The following is a 16,374-nucleotide window of genomic DNA, read 5'->3' on the forward strand; positions in this document are numbered from 1 at the left end:
TGAAAAAATTATTAAAGCATTTTTTGTATAAAAAAGCCATACAATTATGAGCATCTTCTGTGGTACCTTTAAAAAATTCTTCATTGTCTTTTATTTTAAAAAGTTTTAGAAATTAAGATTTATATATGAATTATGAATCATATATGAATAAGGCAATTATTCATGTAATGCGTAATTTTGTTATGTCGCTAAAAAACAAAAAAAGGTACTAATGAATTATGTTTCTGACAGCACTACGCCTTTTGCCAAGGCATTCTCACGAAATTTAAAATAACGGTTATATTAATCTAAGTTGCGTTAAATAACAGCTTTTTCGTGTTACTACTACAAGTATAAAATATATTATCCTTTTAAAATTTTCTTTTAATTTCCATTATTTGGCCCTCGTTCATGTTAATTTGAAATAATAAAGGAAAAAAAGCCAAAACTTTCAGTTCAAGTTTGAAAGCGTACACATAAACAACATTTTCAAGGATTTTTTCTTTGAACTGGCATAAACATTATTGTTTTTATAGTGCAAAATAGAAATATTAATTTGTTGAAAATGATTTTTGCCTAAAGTGAAAATAAAATATTTATATACTTAATGAAGAATGATATTATCCCACCAATTTAAAAAGTTTTTTTAAAGATAAACTTTGACATAAATGACTATCAGAGAGCAGCTAACACATTTAAATGCAAGAAATATTTAAATAAAAAAAAAATTAGTAAACGTATAAAACCTTATACAAATATAAAGGATATAAAACCTCAAAAACGTTTAACAACTAAATTTGTTAGTAAACAACTAAATTTTGGTCAGCAAACACATTTCCATTACTGGTACTAAAATGGTTGCGCTGGATAACTTGATATTAATTTTAAATTTTCTTGTGGCCTCTTTTGTTCAAGGTAGGTTGATTATATTATTTAAAAGTTATCCTTTAAAGCGACAAGTGAGCGCACAATTAGACTTAATTTATAAATTTACTAAATGATCTGTAGCGATGTCTAAAATAACTTTTGTGAACCTACAAGATCTACTTCTCCTCCGAAATCTATGCTCCTTTTTTGAATAAGAGTATCTTTTAATGTTAGTCCTGATTCCAAATCACCAAAAAAAGAGGCAAATACTTTCATTTTGTTATAGTTAGTTTCTCAAATAGTTTACAATGTGAAATTAAATTCGATGTTCGTGGAAAATAAACAACAGTTTCATAACCCATAATTGTAAAAAAATAATACGAAACAAACAAAAACACAAAAAATACAAAACTTGTTTTAATCTTGTGTTATTAAAATTAATTCTTTATAACAATAAATATTTTTACAACTATAATGCAGGGCTAATGTTTATTAATATGATGTAAAACGTATGTACGTCGCGTATAAAATAAATTATTAAAGCAATAAATACAAAAGGGATCAATAATATTTTGCGAAGGAAGAAAAATATGAAATGGAAATAAAAACTTTAATTTCTTGAAACTTTAATATTTTTCTTAGTTTCAATAAACTCTTTGACTATTGAAGAATCAAAGACAAGTAAAAATTTATCATACAATGATTATTTGAACAGCAATAAAGTATCCAAGTTAAATTTTATACAGTTGCGTATATACATAGATTTAATTATTAAATGATTATACTTAAATATTATCAATAATATTAACTTACAATACTTTGATTATTACAAGATTGAGAGACTTTATGATTGGATTTGAAAAGAAATGCACTTCAATAATATAGTTTCAATAATATTTCTTAAATAAATTTATACACATAATTATTATGTAAGAAAAAAGAATCTTCTAAATAATCAATTTAGCTTTTTGAAATCAAAGAAACTTAAAAATATTCCCTTGGAAAATATTATCTCTTAAATATGTTGAGTAGCTTAGCTAATTAAGTTCGGTTAAGACATTCAAAATTACGGTCCAAAGGACATATAACTAAAACTTTGTGAGTAGTTTTAATTGGGTAATATGTGTATGCATGTATATGTATTTTATTTATTATAAAATTTATGCTACATTCATAAAATGAATATGTACCTGAAAAGTTATCTCTAAATTTAATCTTAAATTTGTCTATACTAAACTTACTTATATTACTTAAATATATTTATATACATATCATATACAGAGGAATGTAAATTTTTGTAAAAAACATACAAATTTTTATTTTTAATTATTACCCTAAACAAAGTATATATTTTGTAATTAATTTAATTAAGTTAAATACTGAAGTATGAGTAAGTAGTATGTCTATGTCTAACTTAAATATAAAACTATATTCCCAGTCTTGACTAGCAAAATTGTAAGGTTTGGTATCCTTACAATCAAAACAATCTTTTCTTAAAATTATGTTGTATCCAACAGTGGAAAGTGGCGCCACTAATCTGAGACATAAAATCAATGTTATAAATTTTCAATGCAATGATATACATACATCTATAAAAATACTTCTATAAGATATTCATATATACCTATATATATACCTATATGAATATAATAGGCTTTTTAAAGTGAGGAGAGTAAATAACTTTTTCCTTATCAATAACAGGTAGTATAGAAAAAAAAAAGTTTAAAATATTTTCATAAAAAACTGAGTCAATGTGAAATTGGTAGGCATACTGAGCCGCAGTAGTTCTATAACGAAGAACTTTCACAAATTGTTATAATTGGCATTATCAAAAATCTATTTCCAAAGCTTTTCTAACGTAATTGCTTTTGTTACGTGTAGGTTATTGTCAAAAATCTACATGCTTCTAGGTATTTTACTAAGAACCATGTAGATTTTTGACTATATGATAGTTCTTAAATAATGAAAAGAGGCTTCTAACGCACTACAAAGTCAAATTGCTCCCTTGAAAGTAAATTTTCAGTTATATACCCTCACTTTAGCAGTTTTATTAATGTAATGGTAATTTTTAAATTTGTTTAAAATTTTATCTTTAAAGTCCTTTCCAACTGTTAAGAAAGCTGCTCTTTGTTCGTTTTTAGAATTGCTACTCCATATGCTATACAATCTCTCCTACCGAGAGATTATAAAAGTGCAGAAGTAAAAGTAATTATTGCAGAGATTGTGAAAGTAGGAAGTGATCAGACAGGTATACACGAAGTAAAATCATTTGAAAAATCTGTCATATAAGATAACCCTAGCAATTGTTAGATGATGAAAGCGTTATCCCAGTTGTACCCAGTTGTGCTGAAAGGGATACCCAGTTGTAATTTATTTTATTTCTGAAATCTTATATCAAATAATTTTTTTCTGTTACATCACTTGAGATTCTTCTGAGAACTATGGGTTCTCTTGATCCTTTAATGAATATGAGAAATGAATTTGAGAATATCAACAAATTTGTGCAGCAAAATCACGTTAGTAGTTTTTGAGTGATTGTACACTCTCTTTCATTTAAGACAAAATTTTGAAAGTATATAAAATGTGAAAAATTTTGTGTGTTTTTGCTGTCTGCACAGAAAGAACTTATAAAATTTAATTACTAAAGAAAAAGGAAATATAATGTCGTAGAACCCTATTGTTGCCCAGTAGCCCAGCTCAAAGTTTTATCTATTTTCGTCTAGCATCAATCGGATTTGCTTTACTAATGCCAAACTCCAAGTAATGCCAATTTTTTTCAATTAGTTCTCTTCTAGAATCTCGAACACCGTGGCTAAAATACAGCTCATTTTATATGAAATTACTAGTAGAATGTACAAATTTTTACGTAAAACACGTCCACATTCTCCTATTGCATAGCTCTTATTTAATGATTTTTACTTGTAAAAAATAGAACAAACTATTTTTTTTGAGTACAGAATACAAATACTGAGGTTGCATTTTAAGTAGGAATGTGGTAAAAATTCTAATATAGAATTTCTATGTTTTTTACGATTAAACAATTGTAGCCAATAAATACGAGAATATGTTTATATATACATATATATAAGAATTCTGATAATATAATATGATATAATAATATATTCATATTTCATGCATGTAAGAAATTCGGTGCTGTGTAAATATTTTGAATTTAAACTTTTGTTCATATAATTCCATTGTATTTGCCCAACTAACGCTCAAATTAAAAATTAATCAAAAACGTAATTTACATTGCGAAAATTGTATTTGTCATCGTATGCAACTATAGTTAAAGTAGAAAGCCAGTATCTAATCTACACTACTCAAACCTATACATACATAATGAAAACCAAAGAAATTTACCTAATTCATGGTAAGGTTCTTTTTGCGCATTTTCATAATACATACATATACGAGTACTAAACAACGAGTTTAATGAATGGGAATAAAATGATGACATCACGGTTGTAGTTAGAGCAGTTTTATTTCAAAACCTATCAACAAAATTATTAAATAAAAAAAAACATTATTTATTAAAACAAAAATAGCATAATTTCCAGAATATTTAAAGACATATTCATGTCGCAATAGTCTAATAAAAATATTTTGAATAATAACATTACTATTGAAATTACAAGAACCAAAAGGGAAAAATAATCATTAGTGTGTGTGTATATAAATAAGGCGAAATAGTATGATTATGTCTCTCTGTACGCAATCATATAAAGCAGTGGCTCTTAACATTTCTATATTTTTGATCCACCAAATCCATTTTATAATCTTGTTTATCATTATTAAAAAATGCAGTTTTTTTTTAAGTTTTTTTATTATTCTTCTTTTTTTTGTAAAATGAATATAAAATACATAATGCAGTTTTCCGTAACATTTCTTTTTTTTTTGTTAATATTTAATTACACATTTAAAAATAAATATGTATGTGTAATTAGCAAATTCATTAAATATTTAACAAAAATATAGAATTAAAAAATCATCGAGTAACACCAAAGTAAAAGTCTTTACTAAAGCAATACTAAAGAGACAAAATTTTTGTTTGTGAATATTTTTGGTAATCAATCCTTCAAGAAATAATCACATAAACAATAAAAATATTAAATAAGCAGTTCATACTACCAAAGACACATATATATGTATGTACATAAATTTTATTAAGGAAGCCCAAAAAAGGAGAAACGTTCCTAGACACAATTTAAAGAGCCATTGTGAAAAATAAATAGTTTACTTTAAAACACTGTCAATATTGTATAATGCTTTTTTTATAATTTATAATAATTCCATACTATATACCAAATGCTGTTCAAGAGAATCGATTAGGAGATTAGAAGACAGGTTTGGAAGAAAATAAGATTTATAGTAGATTCGATAAATTTAAGAAAAAGTATAATATTCATTTTACATAATATTAAATAATCGTATGAACGGGAAAAGAAAATATATTATTATAATGTATGTGTACAATTTTTAATTATACTGATAATACAATACAGAAATCATTGATATTTTTTTCATATCTTTGCATAGTAGAATTTTCTTAGCTGAGATTTCTTTATTTATATTAATAATTCTTTATTTATATAAAAAAATTAATTTATATATTTTGTTTACTTAATAATCAATCTTATTTCCATATGAGATCAAAAAGTTAGTGTAATAATATTAACTTTTAATATTTTATGTTTTAGATTTTATCCATTATTAAAAGTTTATATTATTGCATTTTAGGAAATGCCTTACAGTGCTGGCAATGTAGTTCAAAAACGGAAGGACATGAAGAATTTTGTGGTGAAAAATTAATACAAAATAAAATTTCAGAAAAGCTAGAAAAAACTGGTCTGCTAACACAAAACTGTTCAAAATTTGAGACTCATGGTCATAATACAGATGAAACACAAAATTTAATAGCTGTGTGTCGGAAAAAAATCTTAAAAGGTATAATATTAAAATTCGCATGGATTTCCAAAATTAATAATATTCTAAATATTTGAACCGTTTTAGTAAATGAAGAAACCATTTATCAGCGACATTGTGATTTTGTTGATAAACGTGCTAAAGAATCAACCTGCAAAAGAGAAAAAATTGCCGAAAATTCTAGAATTATCGATTGTGAAGATTGTACAACAGATTATTGCAATAACAGCAACAGTATTATTCCAAGTTTATTGCCATATATTGTTTCAATTTTGATAGCTAAATTTCTCAGCAATTAAGTCACGTTCAATTATACAACAATCATAATAAAAGAACTACGGATCCTATATGTAATTAAAATTAAATTTTAATTACATATTAAAATTATTTTTTTTTTTTTTTTTTTTTTTATTGCAGGGGTGAACAAATCTAAAATATTGCCAAAATCTCAGATTCGCCGGGTTTTTTATGAATTCTTTGATCAAAAATTTTGCTATGCTACACAAGTAACATAATAGTAATACATTATTTTTTATATGACGAATAGTTAAAGAACCATTTGCATAATTCACCAAATGGTAGTCACTATATTTTTCACAGATGATATGAAAATGATGTGTTAACAACAAACTATCAAAATGATGTTATATAACTAACTCAAAATTTTTAAGCTTTTAGTGAGTAATAATTATATATCTATATATAGAAAATATTGTTACTTACTAAAAGCTTAACTATAATATATCTAAGTCTTATAATCTTAACTAAGAAACTGTAATATATCTATATATATATATAGAAATTTTCTAGTGAGAAGAATTATTCCGTATTGCATACCACGTTTTTTTCTAAAATGCATATAAAATTTACACAGTTACAGTTTCAGTCGATAACTTGAGAATAAATGCAAAAGTCCAATTGAAAAAATAAGTAGTCTTATTTGAAAATGAAATATCAATTAGAAAAACGGAAAATTCTAATTTAAAAGTCGATAAAAAGTGAGATTAAAAAGCGAGATGACATGATTAGACTATTAGTGTAATCAAATAAGATTTTAAACTTGGAAGTAGTATACATGAAAACGTAGGACTATAATGGACTAAGTGGACGTTTAAGTAATTTGTTCTACTACAAGTGTTGTTTCACCCGCACTTGGACATTATTTACTTATGTATGTATATCAAAATGAATAGCACCAAATAGTACTGACGCAATTATTTTATTTTATCTAATACCTTATTTAAAAACGTATATTTCAAATTCTATATATTCGGTTTATTATTACTTAAAAACGCAAATAAATACTTCTGTGACTATTGAAAGAGGTCATGTTATTTAGAACAAAAAAAATATTGTATAATATTTTTCCCGGATTCCATCATGTTCATTTAGATTGTGATTGATTGAAACAAGCTTTGTTAAATACTTTTTTTACACAACACCTTCGCCGATTCCGAAAATGTTTACATCCGTAGTAGCTTAGTACAGTTACGAAAACTAAATAATTAAGTGAAATGTAAGTTTAATATTTATATATGTATGTCAAAATATTTAGATAAATATTTAAAATACATATTTAAAAAAATCAAATAAAATTTTGATTGAGGTGACTTTATGTATAAAAAATTTGAAACGAGGCTTGCAAAGATTTATAAAAGGAATTGAATTGCAAGTGAAATATATGAGAAATAAAATAAAATATTAAATGTGTGTTCAAAAATAAATATACATGTATGTACGTTTTAAATAAAAACAATTAATGTAAATCATTTGTCGTACTTTAATAAATTTAGGTAAAACTAAGAATCTATTTTTGAATTTAGTATGCGTAAATTTAATTATTGCATAAGTTTTGTTCAATCGTATTTTAGTAAATTACTTACAACGTTATTATAAGATACTAAATATATATGTATACATACGGACGATTTATCCAAAATTTATTACATTATACAATTTATTTAAATTAAAGAAAATAAAAATTTTTGAGATTCTAACCTTAATGTACAATTTGTCAACAATGTAACAGTACGTAAATATTAATCTTTATAAAGATTGATTTTTAAATTTTATAATAAAATTATATAAAAAAAAAATAATATGCGATTAAAACGTTTTTCAACATTCAACATTTCAACGAGGTCTTACACGTCAATCAATATTTACCAAAAAAAGGTTTTTTATTATGTGGAAGACCTTAATATAAATAGCATTGAATTTCAAAAAAATTTTTACATATTTTAATTAGCTCATTAAATCTTTTGTTCAGTTCAAATTAATTTAATAATTTATTAAATAAAATACTAAAAACCGAGAACGTTTGGGAAAATCACCCTGTTTTCTTATCTTACAATACATGTTTAATATAATTTATTATTTAAGTTAAAGTTTTCAACGAAAGAGTTACTAACTGTATTATAATTAAACTTTAGTTTCTTTCTCTAATTGGATGACCTCTTATTTCATTGTTTTAAGATACTTATGTAATAATTTTTAGTTTTTCTATTTAAATGTATTTTAAAAAATAAAATTTTTAAGTATTTGAATCAAAATTTTTTTTATTTCAATGCATGCATACTACAATAATAACTTCAATATATTGCAGAATTATCAAATTTAAGATTTAAGAAATTCATGTGGGTAAGAACTTTCGAAAAATGTTATATGATAATTTGATTCAAAACTGTTAAATTAATTTACGCCTTTTATATAACTATTTACATTATGCATATTTACTTCATAAAAATAAGATTATATGTTTACATATTACGTGTTCATTTATTGTTTGTTATCATTTAATCACAAATATCGCAATAAGAAGGAATTTCAAAGTATTTCGTTGTGAGATTGTCAGAATTAATAATTGATTCGTCATCTTTGAAATAGCAACTTTCTGTTAAGTAACTAATGTCACAGTATCCTGAAAATAAAATAAATTAATGTCGTATAATTATATCTATATTGGATAATCTTCTTACACATGTTAGTCTTTTAATGATTACATCTTTATTGGACAGACACATATTAGTCTGTCTGTGTTTGAAAAAATTTTTAAATGGGGAAACCGAAACGTTACTCTCACAAAGATAAAAAAAATAATTTCCAAAAGAAAATAAACCAGTTGAAAATAATTTTTAAAAACCTTGGAAATAGGTAATAAACATCAAATTTCAAAATATTTATCAAAAATAAACAATGCAATCAGTAAAGAAGAACAAATGTTTTGAAAGCTTTTAAGCTTATTTATTTAATTCTATAAATTTAAAAGTTTTTAAAACACTAAATTTAAACACTATAAAATTTGAAAAAACTTTAATAACATTCAGAAAAGGATAACGTCATCATTTTTTATCACATTTTCTCAAAAAGTATTATACATATAAAAGGCTTGCATACTAAAATTTTATAAAGTTTTTTCAAGTTTTATAAAATTTTTAAAAACTTTCTCATGCCAGACAGACATTTTATAATACGGAAGAGAAAATCTATTTTATGCTAATCAGTGGCGCTTTTACGAAACGTAAATTAATTCTATAAACATTTTCAAGAAAAATCGATCTCTCGAGTTCTTTATTTAGTTCTAAATTAGGTTTCGCTTGTAGTTTTCTTTCTTTAAATATGTACATATATTCTTTAAATCACATATATATTTTTCTTTATATGTACATATATACATATAAAGATATATGTATAATTTTTATCAAAATAATCTTGTTTGTATAGTAGTAGTTTGCTGTCTGTCTGCATTTTACTTAAGAGATTTTGACACGTTGTCAGTCTTCTGAATGGTGAATGTAATATGATTTGAGTTAAATTCTCAAATACTTTCGTCAAGTTGCCTTTTTCCTTAGTCTTTTTTGCTTCAGCACCTGTATAATCTTCATGAATAGATTCATGGATACATTCATATTAAAATCAAGCAACTGTACATGTCATAAAAAAATCGTATAGATTTCGATTCGGGTTTCGATTCGGTGGCCTGAAAATATATACCGATGATAGGTGCCAGACTTTCCGTTTTCAAGTAATAGCTGCTCAAACACAAAATGTTGAATTAAAAAACTGTAAATTTTTCGAAAAACGCTAAATTATCTCAAAAAAGTCCAACATTTTTTTTTTCCAAAGCGGTTCATCCCTTTCTGCAACTTTGGTATACATAAGCACGCGTGCCTTTTTATAGTTTAAGTGAGATTTTATGTAGTTCATAAAAAAGTTTCCGAACACAGATTTACTCTAAATTAACTTCCAATTAACAAATTATTAACTTCGAGAGTTTTAACACTTAATAAATTAATTCCTGAATGCTTTTACACTAGGATCGATCCACTCTTTATTTACTTATTTGAAATGTTATGAAATTGTGAAAAATTTGAATGTCAACAGTCAATTAACAGCTGAATGATGCATGGGATCTATTATGCACAGGGTGTAAATTACAAATTTTTATTTTCTGAGAAAAGTTCTGCTTTCTGAAAACCTTTTTGGCTATTTAAGTTCATTAACATAAGTAACAATAAATAAAATCACTCTATTCTCATCTTTGACTATAATTTAATCCATATGCAATACTCGTATAATTCATTTACGAATAACATATATTGTCTTGCTCAGTGCTCGAAGTGAGGCGGGATGGAGTGGGATGCCATCCCAGTACTTTTAAATAATTGGAAATCCATCCTACTACTTAATAGGAGAGAAAAATGCGTTCCGGAACATGTTTTTTAAAATTTAAGAAAATTTTCTAATGAATTTTAAAAATTTTTTTAACAAAAAATTAAATATATGTAATTTTAAATAAGACCAATTTGAAATAGTCACGTATAATTTTTTTCTATTAATGAAATTTTCGTTACATAGTAGTCTATACATTTCTTTGGTAAGAATTTGCACAGTTTTTGATTCAATTTTTAGTTGATTTAATTTTGAATATAAATATTCTAGTTAGTTTACTTCCAAAGTTTGGTAAATTTTGTTTAGTTATTTTTTTAAAAAATAACTAAAATAATACTTTTATTTTTTTTTTTTTTACCTTCCCACCACTTTGTGTATCCCACTTCGACCACTGGTCTTGCTGATTTTTTTTAGTTGAAAGAAAATTTCTATTTCTTTTTATCGTAAATCTGGCTTCAATTTCTGTTAATGCCATATGTATTTATCAGGCTACTAAGCTCAGTATCGCGGCATACGCCAGGGATGCTATGTCCTCAAAAGAAGCCCGCGAATATGAAAAGAAAAGGCTGGAAAAGCAGAGGGCCTGCGAAACGGCTCCTACAACCAACCATTCCCAGAAGAGGGAAAGGTCAGAGAGTAAAACCCCTTACGCAGGACCTTCACAGAAATGGTCAATGGAGGGCAATACTGAGAAAAAGTCCCTGGGAGGAGTGTAAAATCGTGCCGTTACCTCCACATGGTGCACTCTGGAAGTCAACAGAAAAATTTAACATCACGTGACATGGCAACTACGACCAGAGGCTCAGACGTCTTGCTGGAAAACAATCAGATACTCCCCATTGAAGAAAAAATAATGAAGCGCATCTTCAAAAAAAGAGGTCGAAGCGTAAAGCCAAATTTTCTGGAAAGTACTCCTGTAGCCGAAACGGCAGCGGCAGAACATCTGCCAATGGACCAGGATGGGGCTCCCACGGCTAACAGCAAGGATGCACCAAAAAAAGCAGCGAGTGCACTTCCGGTGACTTGCCATATGGCGGAGGCTATGGTGCCTTCAGGGTCATCAGAGGTCATTAAACCTAATGAATGGGCTAAGATGCCTCCATGAGCCTATGGCGGGCAAATCAAAGGCCTACACAATAAGAAATGTAAGTGGGTTTTCTCACATCTACATGAAATACCAAGAGCCGCATTGTGGCTTAATAACTCTATAAAATTTCTTCCAATTCCAGAGTTCATCACAAAGGGCCTGGTGGTAGTGGAGGTCGAGCCTCAGTAAACCGATGGGAATCAGAGGCTAATCTGTGCGTCAGCGTACTTTCCTGGAGAGCAGAGCAATACCCCACAGAGGACGTAGAGAAACTCGTTAAGTACTGCAAAGGGAAGAACAAGAGACTCATCATGGGCTGTAATGCCCATGTTCATTACACGGTGTGGGGAAGGACCGATACGAACCCTAGAGGTGAGTGCCTTTTTGATTTTTTATTACAAAATAATTTAGATATCGCTAATATGGGTAACCAGCCGACCTTCATAAACGTGATACGTAGGAAGGTCTTAGGCCTTACAATATGTAGCCCCTTGTGGTCTCTTTGCTGAGAAACTAACATGTGTCTGAATGGGTTTCCCTCTCAGATCACATGCATATTGTCTTTACCTTAGCGGGGAGGGCCCGGAAGAGCTCATAAGGATGCCTCGAAGAACCGACTGGTCAAAATACAGGGATAGGGTGAAGGAGCTGCTGGCGGATATTGGCGGGGATAAAAATCGAATCAAAGGTTAGAATATTAGAAGGAGCAGGATATAGTGGGGGTCTATCTGAAAAGGATGGAAAGGGTGGCAGAAGAAATCTGCCGTTTATGCTTGGAGGTGGACGAAACCATGGAGCACTTAATGAATGAGTGCGAGGCGGTTGCTCGCCTGCGACTGAGATGCTTCGGAGGGATGTGGCTGCCATACTGCGGTTTGTCAGGAGCCTGGGTATAGAGCTAATGCTCATAGTTTGCACCCCTATTTTTTATTTTATTTATTTATTTATTTATGTTTAGCTCAAACATTTTACGTAACTTAAAGAATGCATATACAGATACATATTTTTTAGACAGAACAAATTTTTGACTTAATTTAAAAATTATACAAAATAAAACTTATTAGTAATAATACTCCATTAAATATGAATATAAACAATGAAAAACAAAAACAGGAATTTGTTAAAATAAAGAAAAGAGTCATACTTAAGAGGCTGTCCGACGTCCAGATTGAGAAAATAAAAGTAGCCATCATGTACGAATTGAACAAGGTTTCTGACTCGCATCACCAGTGTACTGCGTCGTCGCAAAGAAACGTATGGATATCCGTCGCATGCAAGAACCGGGACACCAGAGATTGCATTACGAGAGTCTGCAGTAGGAGTAAACCTTAGGACGGCTGTAAGATAGCTGTGCTAGATGATGATAACGTTCCTAGATAGCGCATCTGTGTTATATATGTCGCAAAGGATGAAACAACAGTCTGTCTCTTCAGGAAGAAGTTCATCTATAAAATCAATAAAGAAACAAAATTCCAGCTTGAAGATGAGATCTTAAAGAGTGCTCCGTATGGACAGGGAAACGTACGGGAGGTGCTCCATCACCTTCTCCGTAGACGATTCCAGTTTGGAGGATCTACGGAAAACGGAGTTCCGTCTTTTTCTTAATTTCTTCCGAACAACCGTCAGGGTGAAAGAAAGAAAGTCACCCACACTTAATCTGGGTGCGGTTCAAGCAAAATGCACGAACAATGCTCAATTTCCAGATTCCAAAAGTAACAACCTCTTTCAAAAACTTATGACCTTTTTAAAAAATAAGTGCTTAATAGCACTTATTTTTTAAAAAATAGGCTGGGGAAATCGGGATCCGCCCTGTGCAGATTTTGCGAGGACAGTGAAAAAAAATGCCATGCACATCCTTTGCGACTGCTGGGTACTGTCTGTCCGACGGCACAATTGTTTTGAACAGGGTTTCCCAAGCTTTCGGGAACTGCTTTTCAATTCCCTTAGGGATGTCTCCAGTATCATACTTGGAACGGGGACTTTGTAGGTGAGGTCGTGGTAAGGCTACAATAAGTCGCGAATTACTGCGATGGCCCGAGTGTTACTCCTGCCTCACTCGGTTCCTTTAGAAATCTACAATCTACAAATCAACAATAAATTCCAAATTTATATGAAATTTAAACCCAAGGGATGTTGTAAAGTATTCGTATGAATGAAATTGATTAATATTTTTTGCTGTACAGATTCTACATATTTTTTTAGTTTAAATCAGTTTTTTTATTTTCGCCAGAAAAATGAATTTCGAAAAATAACTTCAGCTGGGTTCAGCGCTGTCAAGATTTTATTTTGAAAATGAAGATATTTGGGGATATCTATTTGGCAGCACTGGCTAAGTGGCATGATAGATATACATATAAGTATGACATTAATTTGTGTATTATATATAAGATATTAAGATTTTCCTTTTCGTCATGTGTTGTTTCGTTTTCTCTTTGTTTTTTAATTAATGGTTGTTTAATTTGATTAAAAATTTTAGAGTATGTGTTTAAGTTTGATAATTTCATGCTTTTTAAAAAATCTTGGAATAAAACTTTTCCTTTTCAGTAAACTTTTTCTATGTTATTTATTTCATTCTGTGGATAATAATTACTTTGACAAAAAATATATGATTGATGATGAAAGAGAAAAAATCGGATGTGGTCAGCACATAACCGAGCACAATGTGTATTGAAAGTGTTACAGAATATTATAAAAATGTCTGTTAAAAACTTCTTTCCAATTTTTAGGACATTAGTAAGCTTATAGTTAACATACCTAGAAAAATGTAAATTTGGCTCTTAGTACAGTTTCGTTTTCTGCTATTCCTTGAAATTCCCGCCAGTTAGTTTCGGTAACAGCCAGAACTCAAATATCAAATTTCAAGAAATTCCATCAATTCGTTCCGTAGATATGGTGAAAAATGTAAAATCGGCCCGCAGATCAGTTTTCGAGCCCTGACCTTTCCAAAAAATTTATATGTTCATTGTTTTAATACGAAAAATTTAAATATTAAATTTCAATGAAATCGGTTGATTATTTCTCTTTATATACGCAGAAATGTATATTCGGCCCATAGTAAACGTCCAGTTGCTGATTTCTTCCAAAACTTAGGAGGTTTCGCGGACCGTCGAGCGAAGCTTATATATGAAATTTGAAGCAAATCGGTTGAGTATTTTCTTTGAAATGGTCAAAAATGTAAAACAGGCCCGCTAAAATGTTTCGAATGACGAATCCATGCCATGGTCGAAATAAACTTACATATAAAATTTCATCAAAATCGGTTCAGCCAAACTTGAGATACACGCGTGCACACACAGACCGACAGACCGACAGGTTGCTAAAAATAGTTTATTTACACTTCCCTACCATGGAGAAGTGCATTCCCATCAAAAACTCGATATGCAAAATTTGTTGCCATCACATAACCTATCTATTGTATACACAATACGGTCGGTAAAAATTAATATTACAATAGCACTATTGATCTATATTGGCAAGAACTTACTTTTGAACAAATTATTTTGAACTTGTCTTGTTGTTGAATTTTGGTAAAAATTTTTTAAGGATCGGTGATGTGCTGCATCCTAGTTTCGTTATTTGTGTTGACTGATATATATCTTCTTTACATTGATTGTTCCTCAATAATTCCTTACATTTTTTACAATTCAAGCCACCTTTACATAAAAATATTATTTTTAATAAATTTAGTCAAATGTATGTATATATATTTTTTAAACACATACTTGAAAATAATTATCAGGTAAATTATTAAAGTAAAAATAAATTTCATAACTTTTAGTTATTTAGCGGAGCTTAAAATGTGACACGATTACAATACCTTTAAATCACCCGTCTAGTAAGTAAGCTATCTGTCACATTACTGTTTTGAAAAGTTGATATTGTGCAAATACAGGAAAATATAAATACCTTTTCATATTAATTATATTAAATATTGTCAAAATTGCATAACAAATACAATATCAGATGAATGTATAAAGTTATTGCAATTTTTTTTTATTATTCATCAAAAATTTTATAATTTCAGTGTCACCGATATACCTATATACATACCTATGTATGATCTATACATTTTTTAATAAATATACAGTTGCTGCAATGTTTTTAAATACCTGTAAAAGTTAAGTTCAAATGCACGTACATATATATATACGTACATTTTATGGATATATATATGTATATATGTATATATGTATATATATATATATATATATATATGTATATATATGTATATATGTATAAGAAAATTTATGAATATATGATATGATATAAGTATATGTATATATCTAGTTTTGAGATTACAATAAACAATAAAATTGAATCAAACCAATATTTTACCAAGTAGCGCTTTTCATTAGAAAATGTGAATATGCACTCTTTATTAAAATGTTTATTCACTCTGTCCGTCCGATCGTCCGCCTGTCAGTCCGTGGAAATGTTTACAAAATTTCTACACCCTTAAAGATAAAAAGCTGAAATATTACTATATTATACTATTTATTACTATAAGAGCAATAAATCAAATTGACCACGTTTTAATAAACAGAAGGAGATTGTCATCCATAATGGGTGTTCATGCATGCAGAAGTGCGAATTGCGACAGCGATCATTTTCTTGTTAAAACTGTATTAGGAAAGGAATCGCCAAAATAATGAAAAATAAAAGACTAAGAAAGAAAAAGCTGGATATTGAAAAATTTAGAAATCAAGAAATACAAATGAGACATAAGCAATTGATTCACGAAAGAGTATCAAGGAACAAAGTAGCTAGTAACAAACACATTAACGAAACTTGGAACAAGCTAGAAAAAATAAAGCGCAGTGCAAATAAAACTATAGGGTTGGTGC

At 28.4% G+C, this 16,374-nt stretch overlaps 1 protein-coding gene and 1 long non-coding RNA gene across 3 annotated transcripts; one reads left to right on the plus strand and one right to left on the minus strand.

Moving 5' to 3' along the window:
* Positions 1–587: 587 nt before the first annotated feature.
* LOC129608504 (uncharacterized) lies at positions 588–7,454 on the plus strand. Of its 2 annotated transcripts, XR_008696893.1 has the most exons (4): positions 588–894; positions 5,587–5,793; positions 5,860–6,122; positions 6,190–7,454. XR_008696893.1 is itself a non-coding variant. In XM_055520036.1 (3 exons), the coding sequence occupies exons 1-3, from the start codon at positions 834–836 to the stop codon at positions 6,069–6,071; spliced, it is 480 nt and encodes a 159-aa protein (XP_055376011.1). In that variant the 5' UTR covers positions 588–833; the 3' UTR covers positions 6,072–7,454. The 2 variants fall into 2 exon arrangements, 1 of the variants encoding a protein (XP_055376011.1); XM_055520036.1 differs by having other exon boundaries at positions 5,860–7,454.
* A 1,082-nt stretch (positions 7,455–8,536) lies between these two features.
* LOC129608562 (uncharacterized) lies at positions 8,537–15,386 on the minus strand. The gene is made up of 3 exons (XR_008696896.1): positions 15,253–15,386; positions 15,015–15,183; positions 8,537–8,692 (listed from the first exon to the last, which is right to left on the minus strand). It is a non-coding gene; the product is annotated as an uncharacterized LOC129608562 (long non-coding RNA).
* Between the last annotated feature and the right edge of the window lie 988 nt (positions 15,387–16,374).

This window comes from Condylostylus longicornis, unplaced genomic scaffold (assembly GCF_029603195.1).
Source record: "Condylostylus longicornis isolate FDR11 unplaced genomic scaffold, ASM2960319v2 ptg000031l, whole genome shotgun sequence".
Classification (NCBI taxonomy): domain Eukaryota; kingdom Metazoa; phylum Arthropoda; class Insecta; order Diptera; family Dolichopodidae; genus Condylostylus; species Condylostylus longicornis.

Excerpts from the sequence above, each read along its gene's own strand:
- LOC129608504 (XM_055520036.1), top strand. The coding sequence starts at position 834 with ATGGTTGCGCTGGATAACTTGATATTAATTTTAAATTTTCTTGTGGCC. Across the intron at positions 895-5,586 it reads TGTGGCCTCTTTTGTTCAAG|GAAATGCCTTACAGTGCTGG; the intron begins GTAGGTTGATTA and ends ATTGCATTTTAG. Across the intron at positions 5,794-5,859 it reads TCGGAAAAAAATCTTAAAAG|TAAATGAAGAAACCATTTAT; the intron begins GTATAATATTAA and ends GAACCGTTTTAG.